The sequence below is a fragment of the Mesoplodon mirus genome, assembly GCF_964341445.2.
Source record: "Mesoplodon mirus genome assembly, chromosome: 18".
Classification (NCBI taxonomy): domain Eukaryota; kingdom Metazoa; phylum Chordata; class Mammalia; order Artiodactyla; family Ziphiidae; genus Mesoplodon; species Mesoplodon mirus.
In genome coordinates, this window is record NC_138994.1 from 17447034 (window position 1) to 17461243 (window position 14210).

Below are 14210 nucleotides of genomic sequence, written 5' to 3' on the forward strand. Positions count from 1 at the left end.
GTGGGATCCTCCCAGACCGGGGCACGAACCCGCGTCCCCTGCATCGGCAGGCGGACTCTCAACCACTGCGCCACCAGGGAAGCCCCTCTGCTTTATTGTTGTGTATTTTAAAATACCTGTTTTGGCTGATACTGGTGCTTTAGGCATATTCTTTACCTACGGTATTAAGCATCTCAAAATCTCTTACTTAAAACTGGATTCTTATTTGTGAGCTGGGTTACCAGTCTCCTGACCAGATGAAATCTGGAAGTCAGGCGTCTAGAATGGGGTGCTGGTCTGAAAGGAGTCGTCTCTCTGACCCTTAGTCATTATTTACCAACTTGCTGGAGGGAAAAGATGACAGTGTCTGCTTTACTAAAAGCACTTTTTTCCCTTTTAACTCTCCTTAAAATTAGCTGGTGTTAGGCAGAACCCTCTGTATCTAAAAGCAGCTCATCTTCAGAAAGATACTTTTATTGTAGAAGCACAGGATGATTGGGTAGTGTTTTATCCCAATGGGAGGGGCTTTCAATCAGGGGAACCGAAAGTTGAGTAGGTTTCACTTGTCATCAAAGCAGCGCACACAGCCCTGGAGGTGCATTTGATGTCAGAGTGTACGCAACCTGTTGCCCGGTCTGAGTACTCCTGAACAATATGAGTCAAGACCCAAACCATAAGTAGAGGGAGAAAATGGGTCTGTGATGGTTGTTAATAGAGACCAGGGCGATTTTGTGATGGGTGCTTTTCTCTGCAGTGGATCTTTCATGCTCTTGTTATCAAAGAGAACTGGTTAAGTGGGCACACTCGTAGTAGGGTTTAAACATTTTGGAAAGATCAACCTTAGAGGTGATGTCATATAGCCAGGACATTGGTCCCATGTGCACCCTGCCAGGGGACCCAGCGGAGGAGTTAACAGACTATAAATAGACTGCCATCTTGGATGGATTCCTTTGGTAACCAAACCTGGACACAGAGCATCTTTGAGTTAAGGTCATCATGTGACGCCCCCGTGGTATCTCCCTCACGTCTTTGATTTGAGTGAAAAAAAGTCTTTTCACATCTTGTCAGCTTTGTGGTCACCAGTCTTTCTACATGGGTGATTGACTCCCCACGAGGATTGGATGGAAAATTCGTGAAAAGGGGTTTTACTGCTGTAAATATAGCTCATTGATGTTTTGGTGGACAGCAGGCACAATACAGTCTGTCCCAGGGCTACAGCTGGTTAAATAGGCAAATTTGTATTCATTTCACATCATTCAACCAGAGTAAACTGTTCTCCCTGATGTGGATCTAAGAAAACGTTATAAAGTATCACAAGTCTAAATATATCCACTGGTAAGTCTTGGACACACTACATAGCTGAGAAGAGGGGAAGTAGAGAAAGCTGAGAAAATAACCAGGCATCAAATAAAAAAGGAACTGAATTTTAAATATAAAACCCCTAAAATCTATAAAAGCAAGAGCTTATGTAAATGAGTGCTGTAAATGAGCTATTCATATGATCCCAGATGTTGATTTCCATATTAACTATTATTTATTTCTCTGACACAAATATTACATGTCTATGTGTAAAATGAGTACTTTTCTCTTTTAGTCATAAATTGCCTAAAAATAATTTCCTTTCTCTTCAGAGGCAGATTTTTGGCATTTGGGGCTTTTTTCTTCTTAAGTAAAGACTGCATTAGGTCATATTCATTTGTTTTTCTTTTACATCACCCCCCCTCCTTTTTCCTATTAAGTTTCCTTTCAGGGACTGTTTATTGCATCATTGTTTGTAATATTGAAAACTGGAAGCGGAACAAGTGTTCATTGGTAAAAGATTAGTGAATACATGATGGTCTGAGGTAGACGTCTCTAAAAAGGAACCAGGGATCCTTGGAGACATGATCAGTTCCAGGGAGGGGACAGAAAAACACAGCATGAACTTGGAATATCTTGTGGTGCCAGAAAGTAAGGAGGAAGTGCTCAAAAAAGTGATGGGGCAAGTCAAAAGGACACAGGAGCCAACTGAGGGAGTTCCCAGTGGCCAAATCCAGGATGCGATGTGTGTATATGATCAGGCCTGAATTTAATAGCAAATGTTAGCAAATTATGTACCTTAAAAAAACTTTTTGTTGAAATTAATTATTTATTTTTATGAATGGATTATAGTCCCTTTTACAGACTACTGGGAATTACCCAATAATTTACAATTGAAGTAAGATCCTTTAATCTCGTATGCACTGGGGCCATATTTTCTACAGCAAAAATGTGAGTGCAGATATGGGGGTAGTTTAACAAAATACTTGAAATTAGAATGGTTAGAAAATCTAGGATACATAGTTGATATATACATACATATATATGTGTGTATATGAATATATACGTATGTGTACCCCGACACACACACACACACACACACACACACACACACACACACACACACACACACACACCCATATCCGGTCTATCTAAACCGGCAGTTCCACATTTGGCCGCCAAGTGGCGCTTTGCTGGTGTAAGGAAAACGAGCAAGGAACCTGATGAGCACCAGGATAAACGGTCAAAGAGGCGCTTGCTCTGTATTCATATGAGCCTTGATCGCCAACCCCCTGGGGCCCATTGAAAGAGTTCCTCTGGCCGAGTGGGTACTATACTCCCATCCTGGGCTTGAGGTGTTTGGGATTTAAATTATTCTGAGATTTAGGCTTATTTTGGCGCGGACACAAGCAGGCCGGTCCTGGGCGGGGGCGCGGCGGTGGGCGGGGGGAGTGCGCTGCTGGTACCTGAGTGCAGGGCGCCAGATGCACGCTCTGTTGTGGGCCCCTTACAGGTGGAACTAAGAGAGGCGTGCCTGGTCCATCCCCGAATCCAGGCTAGCATAGCGCTCAGGGCTTAGTGAACGTGTTGAATGAATTGGTAGATGTCTTTGTTCTTTGAAAATAATTTAGAGGAGAAACCACCGTGCTTTAGGAATATCTATCAGTAACACATATTGGAGCATCTTGGGCAGAAGGTAAACAGCGATGAACATCTCCCCTGCTTCTGCTGGCAGTGTTCTCTGACGTCACACCCTGAATATACCTTTGTGTCTTCTACAGGTGCTGTTTAGCTCTTACAGACAAAAGGAATTTGTCATGCAGTGCTCCAAGAAAGCTCTCCTCTGAGAAGACCTTAGATACTCCTGTTAAAATTTAAAAGGAGTGTGGCATTAGGTATGCTTTTGCATGTACTGCTGCCTAAGCATAAGGGTGTAATCCAGAGAGTTTCGACCAGCCTCTAGAACCTGAACAGGATTCGGTACCTTTTGCAGTGATCATTTAACGTTCAGACTCTCTCCACACTCAACTCAGGTACCTGGAACACTCCTGGCATCAGAACATGTAGCCTTGCCCTGCTGTAGCCAAGGCAGCTGCAGGACAAACAGTGTGGCTTTTGGATTCAAATCCTGGTTCTGCTACTCATTAGCCCTGAGACCTTGAATAATTACATGAATCTTTTGAGTCTCAGTTTCTTTATCTGCAAAATGGGGGTGTTAATACTGATATTCTTCATTTATCCAGTCAACCAACATATTTCTCTTCAGACACTCCTCCAAGAGCTTACAGTCTGGTGGGCATGGCTCACATGTCTATTAGTGTTTAGAATATTAAGTAAGAATGTATCTAAACCAGAACTCCATGGGAGTGATGATGGCACAGGACATGTGAATGCATTTGCTGCCACTGGACTGTGTGCTTAAAAATGGTTAAGGTGATACATTTCATGTTATGTATATTTTATAAATTAAATAAAGTAGAATGAAAAAAAATTCTAAAGAACCCAGCATGATGCCCGGCCCATAGTAAGTACTCAGTAAACGTTTCCCTATGTTCTCTTTTTTCATGGATGGGCGTTGGCAAGCTGTCGTTGAAACAGTTACCCAAATTTTACCCCATTAAGAGGGCTTTCTTCTGGCAGCATTTCTGCTTAGATTAATAGAGTAGAGGGACCTGAGCCTTAATTCTCTGTCAACACATTACTGACCCGGCAGGTTTGGGCCACAAGTCCCTGAGCAGACCCGATTTCATTCTTTGCACACTAGTCTTTATAAGCCTGTCTTCATTATGAAAAGTGAAAGAGAATCCTGGAAGCTGTTTTTAAGGTCCTTCATAAGGTGGTGAGAGTTTATTTACTCCAGGATGTTGTCTGAGAAACGGGAAGACGTCTCCTAAGCCCATACTGAGCTTGAGGCAAGAAGTGAGGATACGGCTTGCAGAAGGCCTGTGGGTCCCCCTCCATCTGTGCGCCTGGTGGCATGTTGTGTGCAAGACAGAAAAGGCCACTTCTTCCCGTTTACTGACCTAGTTGTGCCAGGGCGCTTGCATCTGATAAAAATAAATTCTGTCTGATCTTTCTTTTCATCACTCACTCCCTAATGAGGTACAACTGGGGCTGAGAAAATTACGGTTCCAAGGTCATAAGAAAGCAAGTGGAAACTGTGGATGTGAACTGAGAAACGGTTATTGATGCTGTTCTGAGCACAGTGAATGACCAGTGAGCGGCTCCTTCAGGGCAGTGCTTGGACCTGAGTCCATCCTGACCTTCATCTCCTTCGGTCCCAAGAAGATGTTACTTTGCTTTCATGTCACACGTATCTGTTAGCATAGGAGTGAAATCTCTGGTCTTGAATTGAACCAAGATACTTTTTTTTGCTCTAAATATAATACAGTAATGGTGCGTGTGTTAAAGAGGTACTGTAGGCAAACAAAAAAGTTCATCAGTGCCTTGCTAAGAAAAAAGAATGAACAAAGACATAGGTTAGTGTTTTCAGATCTTTTAATAACTGGTACTTCAATCCCTTCGTCATCTCTAGGTTAAGCAGCTGTATCCAGGAGCATCTTAGAGAAAGGTGGAGGTAGAATGTGTTAAAACTCCAACTCTTCTCCTTAAAACTTGTGGAACTTTGGAAGGTGTTACTGAACCTGTTGCTATGTCAACGTCCTTATCTGCAAAAGGGAACAACCATCTCTCCCTCACAGGATTGTTCCAAGGATAACTAAGATAATGTATGTAAAGAGCTTAGCATAGTGCCTGGCACCTAGTAAGTGCTCAATAAATGATCGTTTTAAAAGCGAAGATCACAAAGAAGCTTAGAGTCACGGTGGGCTAACCTGGCCTAGAGAGGTAGGGGAGGCGACTCTAAGAGCAGAGTATTTTCTTTAGTTTGCCTCTGTTCCTGCTGTTTCCTCTGTCTTCCCTGTCATCTCTGAATTTACAAATTATGTTTATCCTTCAAGATCCCAGATCAAATACCACCTCCTCCATGAAGCCTTCCGGATTACCTCAGCCAGAAGCGATCACTTCCTGTATCATTGCCCTTTCTGTGGCATTTCTGTTTAGTGTTACAGTTATTTGTGTAGCTGTATCATCTTCTTTATAATGCTGCTTCCTGAAAGGGCAGGACCTTATCTTTTCCACTTTAAGTCTCTCTTTACACCCAGCACTGAGTGTTGCCGGTAGACTCTGGTTGGGTACATGAACGGCCACTAAGGCTGAAGCTTTGGTAGGTAAGAGCCTACAAACAGGATTAGTTTCTCCTAAACGGATTTTCATCATTTTCTTTTGGCGGGGCAGAGGGTAAAGAGCTAAAAATGTAAGTGTGGATTTATTATGCTATAAGGATAGTTTATATATGTAAACAATCGATCCCACGATGCCTTTCCCTGAGCAGTGAATAACTTGTGTACCATTCCAGTTATCATCAAATGTAATATTCTAAATGGAAGGTGAAGAACACTAACTCCCCCCACCGTCCTTTTGTTTTTCTTTTTTTTTGCGGGGGAGGGGAGGATATAGATGGGAAAGGGCAAAGAGTGAAGGGAAAACCTCTATTTTTTTTTGGACTCAGGTAGGAGTTAAGGATAACTCCCAAGTACCCGTGCAAATGAATATGATTAACTTCACTACTCCAGAAAAAAATTTTAATCCCAAAGTCATTTATTTTGGCTTTAGAATAGACAAGCATTTGTGTTGGGTTTTCCTGCCTAATTACTTTTTACTTAAGCTTATTTAAAAATTGTTTAAAATTCCTTTAGTGTGACAGCCCAGCAAAGGGGGTGGGGGGGGTGTGGAGAAATGGGCCACAGATGGGATCTGAACTAGGATTTCAGCTTTCCTGTATAAAAGCCTCCTGATACGCTGCAAGCAGGAGAGCAAAGTTGGAATCAGCTTTCCGGAGAACAATTTGGCAAAATAGTTTTAAAAGTCTTAAAAATATGCTCACTCTTTGATCCAGTAATTCCACTTCTAGGAATGTCTTAAGGAAGTAATCAAAGAGGCACGCAGAAATGTAGGGACAAAGCATTCACCACGACATTTATATCAGGAAAAAAAAAAGTAAAACCAACTGAAAACACTGAATAATGTGGAATTGATTAAAGTAGGCCCCTGTCTCTAATGTGTGTAGTTATATTGTCAAATTATAGGCTTTAAAACATTTGCCACATCTTTCTAAGTGAAAGAGAGACAATAAAATAGAAGGTACAGTTTGAAACAGTGCAGAGAAATAGAGGCGGGGGAGGGAGGGAGGAGGTGGGTGGGTAGATGGATGCCTATCCAAAAAGACACATTCTGCAAATGTTAACTTTGGTATCACTGAGTGGTGAAATTATGGCTGATTCTGTACTTTTTTGTGTTTTTCAAGTTTTCTGCTTGAACGTGTATTGCTTTGTAATCAGAAAAACCACCTATCATATATTTTAAAAGAATATATGTTTAAGGTGAGAATTCCCTGGCAGTCCAGTGGTTAGGACTCCACACTTCCACTGCAGAGGGCCCGGGTTTGATCCCTGGTCGGGGAACTAAGATCCTGCAAGATGCTCCACATGGCCAAAAAAAAAAAAAAAAGAATATATGTTTAAGGTATCAATGAAAAAATAAAATGTTGCTACACAATACCCACAAAGCAATCATCTGAATGCACAGCTGACAGTTTGGATTAAATGTATTTTCTTAAGGGTCACATTCATACACATGAAGTATCAGGGATCACACTGAATACACAAAATCAGACGTACCATAGGTTCAATTATGTTTCCCAAGTAAAACAGCAAACATCTGTGAAGACACAGAGTTTCATGTGGACGTCCTGTTTTCTGAGACCAGCATGAGGGGGTAGACTCTTCAGAGCTAGGAGGACCACGGTTTTGCAAAGCTCCAAATACTACTGGGTCTTCTGGGAATCACATGTCAAAAATGTTTACTGCCCAAATGACATTAGAAGACTAGCGGGAACATTTTAAATCACTCTTAATCTTCTCAAAGCAGTTCCCAATGAAATGTTTTACTGCGTCCCCTTTCTTATCTCCTCGTTGTCATCAACTCACTACTCCAAACCCACATGTTTAAACAGGGAAAGAGAGTGAAAGCATAAGGTAAATGATGGACAACCACAAACCTTTGACGACCCCAAAAGAGCTCTTTGGCTCACTTTTTTTTTAAAAAAAAACTCTGCTTTATATGATCAGCTGCGGAGGAAATTTGTTCTTCACTGTTTGCAGGCCTCCACTCTGTACACATGATGGGGTTCTCTTGTGTTTGCAGTTCCTAAATTCTTCAGACACCATGTGGCTTCACTGAAGGAAAATCCTTGCAGGTCCGGCTCCCCGTTGTGTAAGGTCAGGTGGAAAAGCCTTTTGTGATTAACTCGGCCACCGTGTGTCCCTTGGTATTTGGAACTTCAGTGGGAGTTTTTATTAGGTGTCCGCATTTTGAATGCTGACTCACGTAAGCTTCATCTAATGGGAAAAGCAGATAAATGTAGCGCTTTGGACACCAAGTCGGATCCCAGCTCCCCCACTAGCTGTGACCTCGAGCAGGTCCACTTACTATGGTTATCCGTCTTTCTAAACACAGTCTTCTCCCACTTTGTTTCCGACACAGTTTCCTTACGCTGCCCCTCCTCCCCAAGAACCAGTGAAGACTCTGAGAAGCCTGATCAACATCCGAAAGGATACACTAAGACTCGTCAAGTAAGTTCAAGTTCCCAGCCGGCGGGGGCCAGGTTCCAGGGGCCCTTCTTCGTGAAGGGGCAGTCAACTCCCCAGGGGACCCACAGAACAGTTTCTGCCAGACCCGGAGCCCAGCCTCTAGGCCTCTGGGCCGTGGGCTGCTTGCATGAGGGGTCTCCGCACCTAGATTATTCAGAACTTTCTCTGATAGTCAGTGTTTGGGAAGAACTTTCACTCTCCTGGAAGCTGTCATGATTACCCCGGTATGGTGAACCTTCCAGAAAAAGAACAGTTGGAGGAGAAAGTGAATTCTGCAGATACCTAGACAAGCCTGTGTGAAGATGGGATGTTTGAACTTGGTGCAGGAAATCCTTATTTTATTGCCTATATTTCCTTTTTAATTTATTCTTAATCTCATGTGCCCTTCCTCTGGTGCACTGGGTTTGTTGTTTAATCACCAATGTCAGTACTAATTATCATCAACATCTGCCTTCTTTGTGCTGTCCCTGAGATAGCACGATTTTTTTTTTTCTTTTTTCTTTTTTTTGGCTGCATGGCGAGGCTTGTGAGATCTTAGTTCCCTGACTGGGGATTGAACCCGGGCCCCCTGCAGTGGAAGCACAGAGTTCTAACCCTGGACCACCAGGGAAGTCCCAGAGATAATGTGATTTTTAAACAGATGCTGCTCTCCAGATAGCAAGTCTGTCTACTAAGACTCACTGGTTCCCTGGGGAGACAGATTTGGTTAGGGCAAACCAGAGGTCCCACATTTTTCTCAATTGACAAAGGAAGATGACTCGGAGACCATTTTATGCTTGTATAGATCAGGGAGTTTATTTCTCTCTGATCATCTTTTTAAAATATAACCACTTCAGGGACTTCCCTGGCGGTCCAGTGGTTGAGACTTCACCTTCCAATGCAGGGGGTGTGGGTTCGATCTCTGCTCGGGGAGCTAAGATCCCACATGCCTCGAGGCCAAAAAACCAAAACATAAAACAGAAGCAATATGGTAACAAATTCAATAAAGACTTTAAAAATGGTCCACATCAAAAAAAAATCTTAAAAAATAAATTTTTAGGAATAAAATATAACCACTTCATTGAGATATAGTTCATATACCATGCAGTTCATTCATTTAAAGAGTACAATTCAGTGATTTTTTTTTTTAGTATTTATTTTTTTATTTGGCTGCACTGGGTCTTAGTTGCGGCAGGCAGGCTCCTTAGTTGTGGCATGCAAACTCTTAATTGCGGCATGTGAAGTCTTAGTTGCGGCATGCATGTGGAATCTACTTCCCTGAGCGGGGATCAAACCCGGGTCCCCTGCACTGGGATCGCGGACTCTTATACGCTGCACCACCAGGGAGGTCCCCCGATTCAGTGATTTTTAGTTATTCACAGAGTTGTGCAACCATCACTACTATCTAATTTTAGAACATTTTCATCACCTCAAAAAGAAACCCGATACTCATTATTAATCATCCCCCATTTCCCCCCGAAACCCCTCTTCCCGGCCTAAGCAGCCACTAATCTGTTTTGTCTCAGTTTTTTAATATTTTATTTGTCCCTGAGGTTTTCAACTGCCTCCCCAGCCACTCGCACCCCCGGGGTCAACCCTGGGGACGGCGCAGCCAAGGGGAAACTCTTTTGCTACAGAAGAATCTGCAGCCGGGCGTCCCCCCTCCACCGGGGAGTTCCTGCCGCAGCAGGATAGATGGGGGCTACTGAGGCCTCGGGAGCCTGCCAGCTGTCAGCTGCTCCGGCCACTTGTTTCTCTCATCACATATGGTCTGCTCGCGTATTTGATGGAGATGGATTCAAGGGTCTGAGCCCCCTTGAGGTCCTGGCCTCGGACGTGGCAGCCTGGCTGCAGCTCTAGAATAAAATGAGGCAACTGCTCTGAGCTTCTGGTTCTCACCTGTAAAATAGTGAACCAACCTTACCTTTCATGGCTGTTGTCAAAATTAAAGGGGATAATGAAAGGGAAAGCACCTGGTGATCAATAAATGTTAAGGGCTTCCCTGGTGGTGCAGTGGTTGAGAGTCCGCCTGCCAGTGGAGGGGACACGGGTTCGTGCCCTGGTCTGGGAAGATCCCACATGCCGCGGAGCGTCTGGGCCCGTGAGCCATGGCCGCTGAGCCTGCGCGTCCGGAGCCTGTGCTCTGCAACGGGAGAGGCCGCAACAGTGAGAGGCCCGCGTACCGCCAAAAAAACCCAATAAATGTTAAGATGAAGGGTGAGTTTTGATTTTGTTTTTTCTGAGATGGGACTAAAGTAAATTCTGATTCTCAGATTTCCAGGTAAAGATGGAGGATTGAACATGTACCTTTGCTTCCTCTCCAAACCCCACTAAACAATAATGAGTATTTTTAAACAGCACAAATCCACAAAAATTGGGAGAGTGGGAAAGGAGCAACGGCAACAAAATTTTAGAAGCTGGGGATTCCCTGGTGGCGCAATGGTTAAGAATCCGCCTGCCAATGCAGGAGACACGGATTCGAGCCCTGGTCCGGGAGGATCCCACATGCCGCGGAACAGCTAAGCCCGTGCCCTACAACTACTGAGCCTGCGCTCTAGAGCCTTTGAGCCACAGCTACTGAAGTCCGCGTGCCTAGAGCCCATGCTCCGCAACAAGAGAAGCCACCGCAATGAGAAGCCCACGCACTGCGACGAAGAGTGCCCCCTCTCACCGCAACTAGAGAGCCCACACGCAGCAACGAAGACCCAATGCAGCCAAAAATAAATTAATTAATTAATTTAAAAAAAATTTTAGAGGCTAGAAAAAGGTGGTGAATGTTAAATAACTTACTAAACCTGAGAAATCAGGATCCTGAGCAAACAGAAGGAAAAGCTGAGAATCACTAGTTTGTACTGTGGTTTCCCCCAGAAGGCTCAGGAATTGGCAGTTCCAGGTACTTCTGGACATCTTGGGGGTGGGGGGGCTAAAAGGAGGGGGGTTAGTGGAAAGTCTGCTTGAGAGATATTCAGATCCCCCCTCCTTTAGACTACACAGCCAGAACTGCCCTCCCATACCCTGGCAAAAGGCTAGCAGACGATGCTCACTGGAAAAGTTCAAACAAAGAATCTCTGGACTTGGGGGACCGAGGCACAGCTAAGGGCTGGACTCAGTACTGAAATCAGGGGGTTAAGTGAATTCAGAAACGTTGGATGCTGAGCCCTCCAACCTGCCCCCCAACCCCAACTCTAAGCCCAGAATGCCAGCAGCCAGGCCATTGTTAGAAGAGAGGAAAACTGTTCATTGGACAATCAGACTCCCCCAGGTGGGAAGACCAAAGAGACTGGTTTTGGAGGTCCCTCGCCAGACCCAGGTGAGTCCCCAGGGAAGCCTAGCATCCCCAAGCCCCACCATGCACTCAGTTCCAATCAGGATTTTATTTTTTTTTGGCCACGTGCCATGAGGGATCTTAGTTCCTTGACCAGGGATCGAATCCATGCACCCTGTAGTGGAAGCGTGGAGTCCTAACCGCTGGACCGCCAGGTAAGTCCCCATGGACCACAATTAGGGGGTTTAAATGTCTTAGTATAAGCAGAAAACCAAAGGTTCTCAGATGTATAAGGAACGCCTATCATATGAAAGACAATTGTAAAACAAGCCAACGGGAAAAAAGTGGAAATAAAAACTATGCAGGAAGAGGAAACCTTGATTTGTAGCCTCAGAGACATAGAGAAGATACTACCTTCTTATTTCACGGACACAGTGACACAAATCTTTTAGCAAACAAGGCTCTCAGAGCTTAAAAACATAGAAATGAAAAAATCAATAGAATATCGGAAGAAAAGTTGAAATGTTCTAGGAAGTGGAGCATAAAGGCAAAGATATGGAAAACAGAAGAGGAAAGATACGAAGAATATAAGGTCCGTTTAGAATGTCCAACAGCCAACTAATGGTTCTAGAAAGAGAGAATGGAGAATATAGAAGGAAGGAACCACCAATGACGTACATAATTTAAGAGTTTCTACAAAGGTCCACCGAGTGCCCAGCCCAATCGATGATGAAAGCAACCCTGGGAGCTAAAAGATAATGCAGCAATGCTCTGAAATGACTTTTTAAAAGTATTTATAGGGCTTCCCTGGTGGCGCAGTGGTTGAGAGTCCGCCTGCTGATGCAGGGGACGCGGGTTTGTGCCCCGGTCCAGGAAGATCCTACATGCCGCGGAGCGTCTGGGCCCGTGAGCCATGGCCACTGAGCCTGCGCATCCGGAGTCTGTGCTCCACAGCGGGAGAGGCCACAACAGTGAGAGGCCCGTGTACCGCAAAAAAAAAAAAAAGTATTCATAATCCAGAATTCTTTACTCAGCCAGACTTTTTTTTTTTTTTTTTTTGGCCTCATGGCTTGCAGGATCTTAGTTCCCCAACCAGGGATTGAACCCGCATCCTCAGCAGTGAAAGCACGGAGCCCTAACCACTGGACCACCAGGGAATTCCCTCAGCCAGACTTTCAATGAAGTGTGATTGTATAATAAAATCTCTCAAAAAGTTTATCCCTCCAACACACCCCTTTTCAGGAAGCTACTGGAAGTTGTTCTCCAGCAAAATGAAAGCGTAACTCAAGAAAGAGGAAGCCAGGAGGTGCAGGAAGCATGCGATTCTCCGGGAGAGAGGCAAAAGGGACACACAGGGAGGTGGGGCAGGGAGATTTCAGGGTGGCAGCCATGTGCAGGTACGGAGGGATCAGGGACCGGATGGAGCAGGTCAGAAGGCTGCATAAGCGTCCTCAAAAAGGCAAGGTGCACAGAATACCTGTTACGTCTGAACATCGAGATGTAGACAGCCAAAGAGTTTGAATTTGAATTAGTGACTAGTGCATAAAAGACTAAGCAACTGAAAAAAAAGCAAAATGAGCACAAGCTCTAAGAAAAACTTATGCAGGAAAGGAAAAATAATTAGAGATTACTCTGTGGCTGAGCTGTGAATAATGTTGATGGACTCAGTCGTATAGACGAAGATTACTGAGCTAACAAAATCATGGTGTATCACATGGTGGAAGGGGTGTCCCTATATGGAGCGGAGTGAGGAAAGAGAAAGTCTCATTTCCATAGTAGGAAGTCAATAGATAATGCCTAAAACTGAAAAATTAACATGCAGATAAATGCCAAAATGGTCAGCTACAGAGGTAAAGGCGGTTTCCTCTAAAGAAGAGGAAAAGGGACAGAAAGAGACCTGCTGGTTTTTTGTCACAAGGCTTGTGGAAACTATTTAAACTATGTGATTAGTAACTTTGATTAAAATTAAAAACTTTTTTTAAAACCTGGCAAATGCACAAGGATGTTAACTGTGGCACCGTGAAATATCAGAAATCTCCTAAATGCCCCCTGATAGTGGTAACAAAGTGTTCTGCCATCGTTCAAAATGAGGATGGAAAGTGCATGATCACAGAGGGAAGCCCACAGTATAGTCAATTAAAAGAAGAAAACAAGGGACTTCCCTGATGGCGCAGTGGATAAGACTCCTCGCTCCCAATGCAGGGGGCATGGGTTCAATCCCTGGTCAGGGAACTAGATCCCACATGCTTGCCACAACTAAGGAGCCCTCGAGCCACAACTAAGACCTGGTGCAACCAAATAAATAAATGTTAACAAAAAAAAAAAAAAGAAAAGAAGGGAATTCCCTGGCAGTCCAGTGGTTAGGACTCTGCACTTCCACTGCAGGGGACATGGTTCCATCCCTGGTCAGGGAACTAAGATCCCACACAAAAAAAGATTACTTTTAAAATATTAATTTGCTACCCCCAAATGCTGAGTCTTTGTGGTTTTCTAGATGTGCCGAGGAAGTGAAGACCCCGGGGGAAGAGGCCAGCAGAGCGAAAGTCCACTACAGCGTGGAGTTCACCTTTGACACGGATGCTCGGGTGGCCATCACCATCTATTATCAGGCCACCGAAGAGTTCCAGAATGGGATTGCCAGGTAAGAACAAAGGACCAGGGGAGCCACGTCCTTCCTAGACAGGGTCTGTGCCTGACGTGCTCACCTGTGGAGGAAAACATTCTTTTTCTACACCCAGGTGAGAGCTGGTTCCTGAATTTGGATTTTCTTCTACACAGCCTTACTTTTTCACCTTTCCCCTTCAAACTATGTCATCTTGGTACAGTGACAGATAGCAGCATAGTCATTCAGGTCATCATGATGCTGTTAAAAATCTATTAAGCTGGGCTTCCCTGGTGGCGCAGTGGTTGAGAGTCCGCCCGCCGATGCAGGAGACACGGGTTCGTGCCCCGGTCCGGGAAGATCCCATATGCCGTGG

The 14210-nt window shown here is 44.4% G+C and overlaps 1 protein-coding gene across 2 annotated transcripts in view; it reads left to right on the forward strand.

The window, feature by feature from the left end:
• The window catches only part of RNF157 (ring finger protein 157), an 84742-nt gene that overhangs the window by 47122 nt on the left and 23410 nt on the right, over nt 1–14210 (forward strand). For both annotated transcript variants that reach the window (XM_082604712.1, XM_082604713.1), the window contains exons 3-4: nt 7882–7970; nt 13727–13873. In XM_082604712.1, coding sequence (XP_082460838.1) covers nt 7882–7970; nt 13727–13873 — 236 coding nt within the window. The remainder of the gene's footprint in view (nt 1–7881; nt 7971–13726; nt 13874–14210) is intronic.